This window comes from Anomaloglossus baeobatrachus, chromosome 2 (assembly GCF_048569485.1).
Source record: "Anomaloglossus baeobatrachus isolate aAnoBae1 chromosome 2, aAnoBae1.hap1, whole genome shotgun sequence".
Classification (NCBI taxonomy): domain Eukaryota; kingdom Metazoa; phylum Chordata; class Amphibia; order Anura; family Aromobatidae; genus Anomaloglossus; species Anomaloglossus baeobatrachus.
The window spans coordinates 296,556,828-296,572,996 of NC_134354.1; the positions used below are offsets into that span (position 1 = coordinate 296,556,828).

Below are 16,169 nucleotides of genomic sequence, written 5' to 3' on the forward strand. Positions count from 1 at the left end.
AAACTTTTGGAAACTTAAAAAAAAAATTTCACCGTCAAAATAATAAAAAACTGAATATGTTTAGTATGACCATAATTGTACTGATGAGGAGAATCATATTACGAGGTCATTTTTATCACAAAATGTACACCATAAAAACAATTCCCCGAAAAAATAATGTCAGAATTGTTTTTTTCCCACAATTTATCTATGTTCGGAATTTTTCCCAATTTTACGGTCATTCAAAAGTACATTTTGCCCTATAAAACACATGACCTCGTATGTCTACTTGGACATAAAAAAAAAAAAGTTATGGCTCTGGGAAAAAGGGGAGGAAAAAACAAAAACGCAAAAAACGTAAAGTTTTTAGTAAAGTTCTGGTGCTTCAGCCAACAGAAAAATGTTGCTTCATGGTATCCACTATGTTGGCTGAGACCCCGCCCCTTCTTGTCACATGGGTATGACATCAGCACAGGTCCTGTTAGTCACAAACTAAAACAATTGTATAATAGAATTTGCATAAGTAACAGGGGGAGAGGATAACGATGAATACCCACCAGATATCAGCCGCTGCAGCTGTTGTCACTCAACAATCTGATGATTTAACAAACTTTACTTTCTTGTGTTTCCAGACCTATACATCCGAGCTGACATCTAATGGTATGTATAGAATCAGCATGATAGTGCCAGTATAGCACTGGCTTTAGGTTATATAGGAAAATCCTGGTGATTGGTGAAGCGGCACAAACTCAGAGATCATGCTTTCTTATCCAAAAATAGAAGGACAAAAGTTCATAATATGCCCAAATTTATCAATGATAAAGGAATTAAAAAAAAATTAAAAAAATTACACGTTTCATATGATTCCTTGAATTTGAATTCTACAGATGTAGATTGTATATTTCTGGTATTTAGCATAATTACACTGACCATAACTTTGGGACAGTATGTATATCCAATATACTAACAGCCCCGACCCTTCCTTCCAGAGTTCCGTGTAACTTTTCAAAGGACATATATTTTTTTTAGTGTGTTAATTACAGTCAATATAATTATTTCCCAGCATGTTTAGGTGGAAAAGCTTTGCTCGAGCTAACTTCCATTTTCTCATCTCATTAGGTTTTTACCATGATTATTAGTATAATAATCAGCTATGATGATTTGTGTTGCATGTTTTCACATTCTCTAATATGCAGGATGTCTTGATTGGCTAATTTAGGCAAATTATTTTGATTATCTTGACGATGGTTGGCTTATTTGATCGCAGCAGGGGCATAATTTGCATTCATGGGAAGCGAAGTTGTTGTTTTTTTCATGTTGAAAAGCAATGAGATGTTTTTGATTGTGATATCTGCCCTTACTAGCAGTGCAATTTGTGGAAAATAACTTCATTAAAGTGATAACGTGATGCTGCAGTAATGACTCATTGTAGCCTTGAGGAGAAGCATATCCATCCAGTAGATTGAAAAGCTTTGCTTATCAGTTTTAATCATTAAGGTCCTACAATACTTGTAGTCAGATATGTTTTATCAATTTATTCTAAAGAATACTAACTAAATTTACTGAAATTATCAAGATTTTTACTCTTTTTCATATACCTGCATGCTTTGTTTTAACACACACACACATATATATATATATATGTATATATATGTATATATGTATATATATATATATATATATATATATATATATATATATATATATATGTATGTATGTATGTATGTATGTATGTGTATATATATATATATATATATATATATATATATATATATACACACATACATACAGTTAGGTCCAGAAATATTTGGACAGTGACACAATTTTCGCGAGTTGGGCTCTGCATGCCACCACATTGGATTTGAAATGAAACCTCTACAACAGAATTCAAGTGCAGATTGTAACGTTTAATTTGAAGGTTTGAACAAAAATATCTGATAGAAATTGTAGGAATTGTACAAACACTCCACATTTTAGGAGGTCAAAAGTAATTGGACAAATAAACCAGACTCAAAAAAAATATTTTTATTTTCAATATGTTGTTGCGAATCCTTTGGAGGCAATCACTGCCTTAAGTCTGGAACCCATGGACATCACCAAACGCTGGGTTTCCTCCTTCTTAATGCTTTGCCAGGCCTTTACAGCCGCAGCCTTCAGGTCTTGCTTGTTTGTGGGTCTTTCCGTCTTAAGTCTGGTTTTGAGCAAGTGAAATGCATGCTCAATTGGGTTAAGATCTGGTGATTGACTTGGCCATTGCAGAATGTTCCACTTTTTTGCACTCATGAACTCCTGGGTAGCTTTGGCTGTATGCTTGGGGTCATTGTCCATCTGTACTATGAAGCGCCGTCCGATCAACTTTGCGGCATTTGGCTGAATCTGGGCTGAAAGTATATCCCGGTACACTTCAGAATTCATCCGGCTACTCTTGTCTGCTGTTATGTCATCAATAAACACAAGTGACCCAGTGCCATTGAAAGCCATGCATGCCCATGCCATCACGTTGCCTCCACCATGTTTTACAGAGGATGTGGTGTGCCTTGGATCATGTGCCGTTCCCTTTCTTCTCCAAACTTTTTTCTTCCCATCATTCTGGTACAGGTTGATCTTGGTCTCATTTGTCCATAGAATACTTTTCCAGAACTGAGCTGGCTTCATGAGGTGTTTTTCAGCAAATTTAACTCTGGCCTGTCTATTTTTGGAATTGATGAATGGTTTGCATCTAGATGTGAACCCTTTGTATTTACTTTCATGGAGTCTTCTCTTTACTGTTGACTTAGAGACAGATACACCTACTTCACTGAGAGTGTTCTGGACTTCAGTTGATGTTGTGAACGGGTTCTTCTTCACCAAAGAAAGTATGCGGCGATCATCCACCACTGTTGTCATCCGTGGACGCCCAGGCCTTTTTGAGTTCCCAAGCTCACCAGTCAATTCCTTTTTTCTCAGAATGTACCCGACTGTTGATTTTGCTACTCCAAGCATGTTTGCTATCTCTCTGATGGATTTTTTCTTTATTTTCAGCCTCAGGATGTTCTGCTTCACCTCAATTGAGAGTTCCTTAGACCGCATGTTGTCTGGTCACAGCAACAGCTTCCAAATGCAAAACCACACACCTGTAATCAACCCCAGACCTTTTAACTACTTCATTGATTACAGGTTAACGAGGGAGACGCCTTCAGAGTTAATTGCAGCCCTTAGAGTCCCTTGTCCAATTACTTTTGGTCCCTTGAAAAAGAGGAGGCTATGCATTACAGAGCTATGATTCCTAAACCCTTTCTCCGATTTGGATGTGAAAACTCTCATATTGCAGCTGGGAGTGTGCACTTTCAGCCCATATTATATATATAATTGTATTTCTGAACATGTTTTTATAAACAGCTAAAATAACAAAACTTGTGTCACTGTCCAAATATTTCTGGACCTAACTGTACATATATACATTGTAAACAAAAATTGCATGGCTAGTCTATATATGCACTGGGGAAAAGGACAAAAAAATTTCCCACAGGAAAGGTGCCAACTTCAAAAGACATTGTAGACAAGGAGAACAAAGAAGAAAAATGGCACAGGGTATTGCAAAAGAAGGTATAAATTTTATTAGAAAAATCATTAAAAAAATTAATCTCACAAGAGTCACAATATTTGCAATATAATATCAAAAAAGATGAAATCACAGGGTCATGGATGGATGAAAACTAACAAATGTAATGTTGAACACAATTGTAATAGTACAACCCTAACCGCCACAAAGAGAGAGCCCTGAAGTAAAGATGGTACTATACTCCACAATATTACAAATTGGGTAGGTATGCGTTTGAACTACAAAGTGGTAATCAAATAGTAAAAAAATGCCCTGAGGATGGAAAGGGAAGGAAACTTGAAATTGAGGAGTCCTATGTAGTCGTGTAGAGGTGATCACAGAAAACCCTCTATGAGTGCACCACTGGTAGTCCACAAAAAAAAAAAAAAAAAAAAGTGGGTAGGAATTAGAAAGGCCCAGATGCATAAGCCTGTATGGAACAGGGAATGCCGAAGGGAAAAAGAGAAAAAATGAGAAAAATCAGTACTTCCCTCGAAAAATCGCTCTTGCGAAACGGACGTTGGGACCGCTCACCTGCCGCCACGCTCTGCCTTCACACTAGGTACAAACTTTAATTTAGCCCTCCTTCATGCCAGCGGTGCATTCTTGGCACTTCATTCCTCCTCGCTGACATGTCTGGTATTCCTCCTCACTATCTCCTGCGTCTGGCTTCAGTTGTGTACAGCTGATTATGTTTGTGGTTTACTATTACCCTTACTTTTGCTCCTTTTAAACACTTCATTTTATTAGCGTACACAACTGACCCTTGACTCTCGGCTGGTTGTGGTTTTCGTTTGCCCTATATGTGGGCAACTCTGTTACCACACTGTCCATTATCATTGTATTCAGTTTCACTATAGCCTTGTCAGCAGGTACCTTAGGTGCATTACTTCCTTCCGCTGTTTGTGTCAGCGGTGCACCCGAGTTACGTTTTTCCCTCCTGTTGATATATGTTTTGCACTCCACAACATCATTTAGTGTTCAGTTTCAGTTGTGTGTGGCTGATCAGGAATTTGGTCTAATTTTACTATTCCTGCCTTACCTCTCATTCCATGACTATTAAATCGGCACACACACAACTGATCCTGAGCCCTTTATTTCCTGTTTGCCTACTGCGCAGGTGATAGTGCCATCATTCCTGTTTTTTACTGTTTAATCAACTTTAAGATACTACCCCATACCTCTCTTCTACACGACTATTTTCATTACCCCTCCTGGATGCACCACTGTTAGCCCGCAACACCCATGATTTTTCTCATTGTTTCTCTTTTTCCCTTCGGCATTCCCTGTTCCATACAGGCTTATGCATCTGGGCCTTTCTAATTCCTACCCACTTATATTGCAAATATTGTGACTCTTGTGAGATTAATATTTTTAATGATTTTTCTAATAAAATTTATACCTTCTTTTGCAATACCCTGTGCCATTTTTCTTCTTTGTTCTCCTTGTCTACAATACATATATACATACACGGATGTAGGTGTGTTCTTTACTTTGGGGGAAGAAGACAAACGTCTTGTCAATCACTGCTGCCAGTGGCTTATCTTTCAAGAGAACACAGGAATGGGCATGTTACAATGCAACCTGCTTGATCCTTACTGTTCTTGGAGCCTGTCCTATACATGTTAGGCTAGTTTCACACTTGCGTTGAACGGCATCCGTTGCATTGCGTTGTGTGACGGATGCAACGGATGCGTTGCATATAGTGGCATAACGGATGCAACGGATCGTACAAAACAACGGAATCTGCTTTTTTTTTCTTTTTGTTCTTTACAGTTTTACCGTCGGCAGACTATTGTGAACCTGATCGCTCACAGCAGCCGGCCGCCGGGTGATCAGCTGATCGCTCACAGCAGCCGGCCGCCGGGTGATCAGCTGATCGCTCACAGCAGCTGGCCGCCGAGTGATCAGCTGATCGCTCACAGGAGCTGGCCGCCGGGTGATCAGCTGATCGTTCGGCCGCCGAGAATGTGTGCGGGGGGCAGAGTGCGGGGTGGGTGGAGCCGATCGGGGCCATGGCGCTGAGTACGTCAGTGCTGGAGACTGCATGGCTGGGGACAGGTGACTATCCAGGTGTATATGTGTGTGTGTGTGTGTGTGTGTGTGTGTGCGCACACGTGTGTGTGTGTGTGTGTGTGTGTGTGTGTGCGCATGTGGAGTGGAGTGCGGGAGGGGGCGGAGCCGAGCAGGAAAGTGTCGGGCTCCCTGCACATGTGGTCAGGGTAAATATCGGGTAACTAAGCAAAGCAATTTGCTTAGTAACCCGATGTGTACCCTGGTTACGTGTGCAGGGAGCCAGAGAGCATGCGCAGCGAAATCCTAAGGATTCCACTGCTCAAAAAAGTAACATGCTGCGTTCCTTCTGCCCGGCGGAAGCAACGCAGCGTCGGCCAGCGGAAGCAACGCAGGTCCATCAGTCGCAATCCGTCGTCCATACAAGTCTATGGGAAGCAGCGGAATCCGTTAACGGATTCCGCTGTTTTCCAAAATGGCGGATTGTGACTGAAGGATAAATATGTAAGTGTGAAAGTAGCCTTAGTCATCTTGGCAAAACCTATGACATTTAAGCAGATCTTTGGCAAAAAAGAGAAAGAATTGATAACGTATACATGCCTGAAAAAGGGACAAAATTGATGAACAAAGAAAAACCCACTTGTAAAAAATGTTGAGATATATATAAGATACATACAGTATGTCAGAAAAGTGAGTACACCCCTCACATTTTTGTGACTATTGTGTTAGAACTTTTTATGGGACAACACTGAAGATATGACACTTTGATACAATGTAAAGTAGTCAGTGTACAGCTTGCATGACAGTGTAAATTTAGTGTCCGCTACATAACTCAACACAAAGCCATTAATGTCTAAACCGCTGGCAACAAAAATGAGTACACCTCTAAGTGAAAATGGCCAAATGGTGCCCAATTAGTAATTTTCCCTCTCAGGTGTCATGTGACTCATTGGTGTTCAAGGTCTCAGGTGTGAAATGGGAGCAGGTATCTTAAAAGGAACCTGTCACCAGTTCTTTCATGTCTGAACATAGGCTAGCACCTTCATCAGCTGGCTGCATTCCATAGAGGGGAATATTATCCCCTAAGTCTCCCTGTATAACCAAAAAGCTTTTGAAATCCTTCTGTGCTCTATGTAAATTCTGAATGTCCATTCCGATGGGCGTCCTTGCTGTGGCATCTATCCATCCTGTTCATTGGTGACTGCTGTCCCCCAGCTCTAATTAAAGTGGATGACGCCACCTGTGTCATCCACATACCTGAGTGAAATCTCAAACTTGAACAGAGACATCGCCGGCTGGATGACGCTTCCTGTGTCATCCACATAGCCGAGCAAAATCTCACGGCTCAATGGAAACACCGCCAGCTCACGCATGCATACTTTGCTCTGCCCTACTGTGAATAATGGCTAAAACATAACGGTGCATGCACACACATTGCTTTGCTCTACTGCAGGCAGAGCTTAAACTAAGTGCTCATGGGAGATTTCACTCAGCTATGTGGATGATGCAGAAGGCGTCATCCAAGTCAATCTGAGCAGGGGGGCGACAATCAGAAGCAGAGAGGTGGGATAGACGCTGCAGCAAAGACACCCATCGGACAGCACTGTCCAGATGTACATAGCGGATAGGAAAATTTACAAACATTTTTTGGTGAGTATACAGGAGGAGTCAGCGGATAATATGCACTATAAAACTGGTGACAAGTTCCCTTTAAATTTGGTGTTATCGCTCACACACGCTCTTATACTGGTCACTGGAAGTTGAACATAGCACCTCATAGCATACATCTTTTTCAAACTACGTAAATGTGCTGATAAGATCTATGGGCCAGATATAGATCTCATTAAAAATCTGCCTACAGACCTTACTTTAAATTAAAATGGGCATTTCCAATGTCAGACAGCTTAGGACAGCAGACTGTCAGTCACTACATGCCTCACAGTGGTAACACCTCCTATCACTTAAACTAAGCTCTGGAAGAAGATTTTCAAGAAAACCTGTGTCCAGCCCATAGATCTTAACAAATCATTTACATATTAAAAAAGCTGTGGATTTCTGGGAAAGAAGACACCGGAACGCATAAAATAAGATATCATGTTATTCAACTTTCCATGCCCTACGTGCCCATAGAGGGGGCTTAGGATGGTTGATCCTACAATTGTGCAAGCTTTAAAGATGGCTTCAATCCCCTATTCTTATTCAGAGAACAAGTAGAATGAAAATCTGAACTGGAAACCAAAAGATAGAACAATTACTAATTACATATACAGATTTCTAAAATTCACAACTAGATGCTTCATAAAGGTCTCCAAAAATATTTTTCAGCAGTTAATTTTAATTGTGCAGACTCACATGAAACCTTTGGTCTACCTCACAGTTAATTTGTTTTCTAAAATCCTGATGGAAAAAAAAAATAAGAGAAATGAAGGCAGTTTAGCATAGTATATTTACAACGAACAATAATAATTCAGACACAATTGCCATATTAATTTACTTTAAAGAAAATGATTGCAATAAATAAAGTATGGTATAGTTGGTCATCTAGGAGGCAGAATCCAAATATTAAGACTGGTTCCACACACATTTTCCTATGTTTTAGATGTTTGTGGTATTTCTCTTAGTGTTTTTGGTGCTACTTTAAAATCTATATTGAAATATAATAGGAGTACATTCCATAAGTTTTGTTTTCTTGTCAATGTTTTTATCTTCAAAGAGTAGCATGCTGCGGATGATGTTTGACCTATGATTAATTCCTCATAGGTTTCTTTACAGAACTTGAAATTGCTCTCCATCAAAACCATCATTTTTCAAATGTAAATATATTTTTTTTATTTTTACAAGTATTTTAAAAAGCTAGAAATAAATAAGTGTGCAGGAAGCCTAAAAATGGCTGATAACGGCATGTTTGGTGCAAGAAATTTGCAGTACGGGCAAAGTTGTTTTAGACCCGGCCTGCACAACATAAAGCCATCACAGGATTTGCTGCGGCTCGTGGACCTGCCGGGAGACAACACTCCCCTTCTATCTGTATTCAGTGTTTTGCGAAGGGGGGGATACATTGTGCAGTAAGTACAGTGAGGAGCAACTATTTATTCAGGTGTGCAGCATGGGAGAAATGTATATTTATGGGGCACTATAATGAAAGGAAAGTTTGCACAAACTAGTTCTGGGCATGAAATCTCATCATGGCATCTTTACTAAGTGGTGACAAAAGGGACGGTAACGACTCCAATCAGAGAAGGTGTCGTCTATAAGGTACCAGGATGTAAATGTTTGTTTGTGATACAATGTTTCAAAAGTACTGTGGTTCCGGTATGGCCTGCAGTCTGTTGGTAGCTGGTAACAAGAACTCCCAGTATCTTCTTACCATTATTAAAGAAGTTTACCAGTTACCAAAACTGTTTTTTTTTTTCTGATAAATCTTGCTAATATGTGCCCCTCAACACATCTATTATGTTTTTTCAGCAAAATTAGGTTTTATTGTGCACTAGCAGCACATGCTCATTGCTGGCTCCAGCTCTGATGGGGTTAATCTCTCCTCTGACTTCCTGTGTTCAGTTCCTACAAGTTCCAGAATTCTTTGTGGCTCTAGGGCGGTGTCTAGCTTATCTAACACCCCCCCTCAGATCTCCACCCAAAGCCTCCTCCCTGCCTCTTCTCTGTGTGGATGAGAGAAATCACACAGAGACATCCGAAGCTGCCAGCTCTGCACACAACCAGGGGAAGAAAGTGTGTGTGAGTGTGTGTGTGTTTGTGAGTGTTTGTGTGTGAGTGTGTGTGTGTTTTTGTGAGTGTTTGTGCGTGAGTGTGTGTGAGTTTGTGAGTGTTTGTGTGTGAGTGTGAGTGTGAGTGTGTGTACACAGAAATTATGATTATTAGCCGGCGCAACATGTGAAAAAAATAATTGGGGAAAAAAAAGTGACGGTGTGATGAGATTGCTTTTTTCCCTCTTGCCTAGTCTGTGTGTCGTCCGTATCATCCGCAAACCGCATATGACCGGATCCTGTGGATTAAATGTGCAGCGCATGCAACCGTTATTTTACCGGATCCTTCTGCAGCGGGACACAGAATTTATCGGCCGGCGCTGGAATCAGCTGACTCCTGATCTCACAGCCCGCACACGCTGCAATGGCTACAGGTGGGTTCCTTCACATGACCGTTCCGTTTGTCCTGGTCAGTTCCTGTTTTTTTGCGGCCCCACAGACAGGACCATCTTTTCAATGTCTTTTGTGTAGGATCGGATGGTACACGGTAGCACTTCCATGTGCATCCGATCCTACAAAAAAAAACCCACATCGGATGCCGTATGTCCGCTCCGTTATTATGGAACATGTCCTATTCTGTTCCGTAATAACGAACCGTGACTCAATACAAGTCAATGGGTCCGCAAAATTCCCGGAAGCAACACGGAAGCACTTCCATGTGATTTCCGTTGGGTGCCCGTGCAGTCAGTGTCCCGCTCCAGCCCCAGCCCCCGGCTGCCCGCTCAGCAGTGTCAGCAGCGGCCCGCACTGCAGTGTCAGCAGCCGCGGGGATGACAAGCACTACCGTCAGGAGATTAGTAAGTTCATTACATACGGTGATGAAGTGCTGCCCTCCTGACGTCAGCGGTCGTCACTGCCTTCTATGCCCGCCGCTTGTCACATCACCTCTCGCTGTCGACCCGAGACTGTGACTAGTGGTAACGTCACGGGCTGCTCGCGATACTTTGTTTGTGAAGGCGGCAGTCATTGAACTCGGTGACAGCGCTGCTGTCAGGAGTTCAGCGATCATCGCAGGTAATATACCTCGCTAACCTCCTGATAGCAGCACTCGTCATGCACTGCAGTGACCGGCTGATGTTATGCAGGGATGCAGGTTATTGATGGATGCAGGGGGACACAGAACAAGTAATCGGCCGACACTGGAGTCATCTGATTACTTGGGATGAATTGAGCAGTAAAATGCTCTGGTGCTCGATGGGCGAAGCCCATGTCGATTTTTTTTAAAAAAAAATCACTAAAAAAAACCAAACAAACAAAAAATCACATTGTTTGTGGGCTCCCGCTGCATTTTCTATTGCTAAGGGTAACCCAAGCAGCTACTGGCTGCTAGCCCCCGCTGCTTGGTGTTACTTTCACTGGCAATAGAAATCCAGGGAAGCATTTTTTTTTTTATAAAGGTTTATGCCTGAAAACTTTTTTAAAAAAATGACGTGGGCTTCGCCATATTTTTGTATGCTAGCCAGGTACAGCAGGCAGCTACGGGCTGCTCCCAACCCCCAGCTGCCTATTTGTACCCGGCTGGAAACCAAAAATATAGAGAAGCCCTTTTTTTTTTTTTTATTTCATGAATTTCATGAAATAATTAAAAAAAAAAAATGACATGGGCTTCGCCGAATTTTTGAGTCCAGCCAGGTACAACTAGGCAGCTGGGGATTGGAATCCGCAGTGAAGGGTGCCCAAACTTTCTGAGCCCCCCGCTGCGAATTGCAGTCCACAGCCGCCCCAGAAAATGGCGCTTTCATAGAAGCGCCATCTTCTGGCGCTGTATCCAACTCTTCCAGTGGCCCTGGTGGCAGGTGGCACGCTGGGTATTAAGGGGTTAATACCAGCTATGTTTTACCAGCTGGTATAAAGCCCGAGATTCTTAATGTCAGGCCAAGTTTGACCTGGCCATTAAGAATCTCCAATAAAGGGTTTTAAAAAAAAAAAGACCACACAGAGAAAAATACTTTATTAGAAATAAATACACAGACACAGTAGGGACTCCATGTTTATTACTCCCTCTCACCCCTCCACGATGGAGAGATTTCTGTACTGACCATGCCAGGAGAGAGCGAGGGAAAAGAGAGAGAGCGAGGGGGGGAGGAAAAGAGAGCGGGGGGGAGGAAAAGAGAGCGGGGGGGAGGAAAAGAGAGCGGGGGGAGGAAAAGAGAGCGAGGGAGGAGGAAAAGAGAGCGAGGGGGTGAGGAAAAGAGAGCGAGGGGGGGAGGAAAAGAGAGCGAGGGGGGGAGGAAAAGAGAGCGAGGGGGGGAGGAAAAGAGAGCGAGGGGGGAGGAAAAGAGAGCGAGGGGGGGAGGAAAAGAGAGCGAGGGAGGGAGGAAAAGAGCGAGGGGGGAGGAAAAGAGCGAGGGGGGGAGGAAAAGAGCGAGGGGGGCAGGAAAAGAGAGCGAGGGGGGGAGGAAAAGAGAGCCGGGGGGAGGAAAAGAGAGCGCGGGGGGGGGAGGAAAAGAGAGCGCGAGGGGGAAGGAAAAGAGAGTGCGGGGGGGAGGAAAAGAGAGCGAGGGGCGGAGGAAAAGAGAGCGAGGGGCAGAGGAAAAGAGAGCGAGGGGCGGAGGAAAAGAGAGCGAGGGGGGGAGGAAAAGAGAGCGAGGGGGGAGGAAAAGAGAGCGATGGGGGGGAAGAGAGCAAGGGGGGAAAGAGAGCGAGGGAAAAGAGAGGGGAGAGGAGAGAGGGATAAGAGGGGGGCCGAGAAGAGGGGGAAGAGGGGAGGGGGAGAAGAGTGGGGGGAGAGAAGAGAGTGGGGAAAGAACGGGGGGGGCAGAGGTGCTCTGTCACCAACTGTCTCCACTCTGTGACTTGTGGTGCAGGTGACAGAGTGCAGACAGTTGGTCCCATGCAGCAGGACAGATGGCAGAGCACAGCGGTGACATGCCTGTCAGTGTCTTGCTGCTGGGAGGAGCAGATGATCACACTGCCCGACACCGGCCGCTCTCCTGACATCGCAGCAGAGCGGGCGGGTGGACAGTGTGATCACATACTTACGTGCAGGGGGGGATTCAGCTGAAGAACCCCCCCCCCTGTACTGCACACTGGCGCCCCGTGCCTCACCATCTGCAGGACGCCGGCTCCACACTGACGTCCTCCGGATCCTCCCCTCGATACTGGGCTGTGATGTGCGGTAGTCACCACCCACAGCCCTGTCACTCAATCTGAGTGGTGCCAGCCTCCTCTGACGTACCCGTCTTGTTTGAGAGCCCGGAAATGCCGGGATGTCAGAGGATGCTGGCGGCCACAGCTCCAGGGGGTCATGTGACCGGCATGGAGCGTGCAGGATAGCGCCGCTCAGTGCCAGAACTGGAAACAGAAGACAATGGAGAAAACGCCTAGAAAGGTAAGTAGAACTCCTACAGAAAATAAAAAAAATGGGTGAACCACCCCTTTAAGGATATACTGGTAATTGTAGGATTAAGCAATGCATATATGGGGCTGACCTCAAATTACATTTGATCACAGCACTACACTTGGTGCTGTATACATGTACTCATGGTGGTTCTGCAGTGCATTCATGTACAGACGGCGGTTCTGTCGTTGCATTCATGTACTGACAGAGGTTCTGGTGCTTCATGGCTATGTTAAAATTTAATCTGAAATCTTGAGTATTTTTATCAGGGAGACTTGGGGTGTTTCTGCCCCAAAAACACAGTATTAAATAAGTGTGTGTTTTTGGGTACAGAAACTCTCTAACGCCTTAAAACTTGGTTCTGGTAATGTATTAATGTACTGATGGTGGTTCTGATTATGTATTCATGTAAATACTGTTTTAAAAAAAATTGCAACCCAATGTTGCCCTTGGACCAAAAACTGTGTAAGTTTTCTAAGGATTATGTTCAAAGGAGTTTTTTTTCCCATCTTTCTTTTTATAAGGTTAAATCCTGTCGATCACATATTTATCACCAGTCCCTGTAGATAAGCAATAAATGTCTTTTCTGGGAAAACCATTATTATACTTCGTAAAATCTGTTCTCAAATGTATAGGGGCACCTGCAAGTAAAATAAGTCTACAAGTCTTGCAATACAGATAGAGAAAGAACAAAGAAATATATTACCTTTTGTGCTACCAAAAATGTCAGTCGACGAATTCCATGATCCATTAGCACAGTTTTCTAGAAAACAAACAGAATTTTTTTGTTTAAGATGAGAAATAATAAAAAAAAAATTATGTTACATTTGCTGGTTTCGTTAAACAAAAGAATAGAGAAGTTTTGGATCTATGGTACTATACAGTGTAACCATGGTCTTTTAAGAACCAATCAATTTAGTACCTAAAAAGGAGTCTGTCAACACAAAACGACTGATAAATCCAAGCACAGGTGTTTGATGAACCCTTGGTTTGGCTGAGGCATTCAGTGTGCCATCCCATCAACTTGTTTTGTACCTACCTCTGTTTTGTAAAACCAGAGTTGTCCATTAAGGAACATGAGATTGGTGATAGATGCAAAACAATTGGAGAGGTGAACTGAACTTCCTCTCTGCACCCATGTAATTATTGGTGAGCACAGAGATCTGCTATTGAAATTGTGGCCCTCAAATAGAAAGGGCCACATTAAGTGATGAGTTGCTCGCCTTTGAATAGAGTTAAGGACAGTCTGTAAGGAAGGATGTAGTACCAAAAGATTTCTGCTGAACCTGTAACACTATATATAATGATTATAATATTTATTTACTTACCTAGCGCTATTAATTTCATAGAGCTTTACATACATGATCATATATACATAACTTATATAAGTTGGCAAAATCATGTACCAAGCATATTTTATAGAAAAAAGACCAACCTCTTTGAACCTTTAATGCTATACGACATACGTGTATGTCACTGGCGAGTCTATGGCGAGTCAGGTGATATCACCTGAGGAAGACAACAGTGGGTTGTTGAAACATGTTGTGTTTATAAGAGACCACTATTAAAAATTTGTCTCTAAAATAATTTTTCTGGCAGATATCTTTATTAGCGCTCCAGCAGACCGAACAACAATTTTTTAATTAACATATTCCCTTCAAGGGAAATTCGGCAGGAGCTGCTTTAAGGATAGGAAACTGCCCAGAGTAATATATTCTGCTGGATGTTGGATACTAGAACGGGAACTCTGTGACCTGCGGCGTTGGTGTAACATTGTGGTGCTAGGAGACTAACAAACCCGGATCAAGTCATCATACAGCGCTATTGTGAGGAGAAGCAGTACCGCTTCCTAGGAAAAACTCAAACTCGTTACTGGGGTTGTGCGGGGGAAGCACAACCCTAAAAGGTGGGCAGTGATAATAAGCATTATAACTTTATATTTCACAGGTGCTCCTCATTGCGCTTCTCTTTCTTTATTTATATAATATGGCAATGTTGACAAAAAATATGATTCTTGAAAGAAGGTGAGGAAAAAACAAAAGTGCAAAAAAGAAAATTGGCTGCAGAGGCAAGGGATAGTACTTATGTTCTATCACGTGCACTTTTCTTTTTTTATCATTATCTTTAGACATACAAGTAAAATATATCTTTGTACCGTGTTAGCCAGTAGAGATAAAAAAAATTGTTTAAAAGAACTGAAGTCCTCAGTGGTGGTATCAACCACTGAGGACTTCAGTTCTTTTAAACAATTTTTTTTTATCTTTAGACATGTAACACTGCTTTCACAATGAGCTTTTGGGGAGTTTTTCATTTTGTAGAATTTCTGCAACATTTCTGCCACTATTCTATAAACTAGGTTACTTGCATTTTTGTGTGTTTTATCGTGTTTTTGGTCTTTTTTTGAAATATCATGCTTTTAACGAAGCGGCTTTGTTAAGATACTTCCGGCTACACACATGGTCAAAATTGTTGGCACCCTTAGTTTAATGAAAGAAAAACTCACAATGGTCACAGAAATAACTTGAATCTGACAAAAGTAATAATAAAAATCTATGAAAATGAACCAAAAAAGTCAGAAATTGCTTTTCAACCATGCTTCCACAGAATTTAAAAAAAAAAAACAAAACCTCCTGAAACAGGCCTGGACAGAAATTATGGTATCCCTGAAAATAATGTGACAAAAGGGACAATATGTTAAATCAAGGTGTATCCACTAATTAGCATCACAGTTGTCTACAATCTTGTAATCAGTCAGTGGGCCTGTATATATGGCTACAGATACTCACTGTACTGTTTGGTGACATTGTGTGTACGACACTCAATATGGACAAGAGGAATCAAAGGAAAGTGTTCTCAGGAGATTAGAAAGGAAATTATAGACAAGCATGTAAAAGCTAAAGGTTATAAGACCATCTCCAAGCAGCTTGATGTTCCTGTGACTACAGTTGCACATATTATTCAGAAATTTAAGATCCAATGGGACTGTAGCCAACCTCTCTGGACTTGGCTGCAGGAGGAAAATTGATGACAAATCAACGATGGATAATACAGATGGTAACAAAGGAGCCCAGAAAAAAAATCTAAAGAGATTAAAGGTGAACTTCAAGCTCAAGAATCACCAGTGTCAAATTGTATTAGCCGTCGTTATATAAGCCAAAGTGGACTTCATGGAGAGACGACCAAGGAGGACACCATTGTTGAAAAAAAAAATCATAAAAAAGCCAGACTGGAATTTGCCAAACTACATGTTGACAAACCACAAAGCTCCTGTGAGAATATCCTATGGACAGAGGAGAGAAAAAATGAACTTTTTGGCAAGGCACCTCAGCTCTATGTTCACAGATGGAAGAATGAAACATATCAAGAAAAGAACACTGTCCGTACTGTGAAACATGGAGGAGGCTCTGTTATGTTCTGGGGCTGCTTTGCTGCATCTGGCAAAGGGTGTCTTGAATCTGTACAGGGTATACTGAAATCTGAAGACTATCAAGGT

The 16,169-nt window shown here is 42.1% G+C and overlaps 1 protein-coding gene across 1 annotated transcript in view; it reads right to left on the minus strand.

Moving 5' to 3' along the window:
• ACACA (acetyl-CoA carboxylase alpha) overlaps positions 1-16,169 on the minus strand; it is a 776,656-nt gene that overhangs the window by 444,732 nt on the left and 315,755 nt on the right. The window contains exons 33-34 of the mRNA XM_075335853.1: positions 13,383-13,439; positions 7,925-7,969 (exon numbers count right to left, since the gene is read on the minus strand). Coding sequence (XP_075191968.1) covers positions 7,925-7,969; positions 13,383-13,439 — 102 coding nt within the window. The remainder of the gene's footprint in view (positions 1-7,924; positions 7,970-13,382; positions 13,440-16,169) is intronic.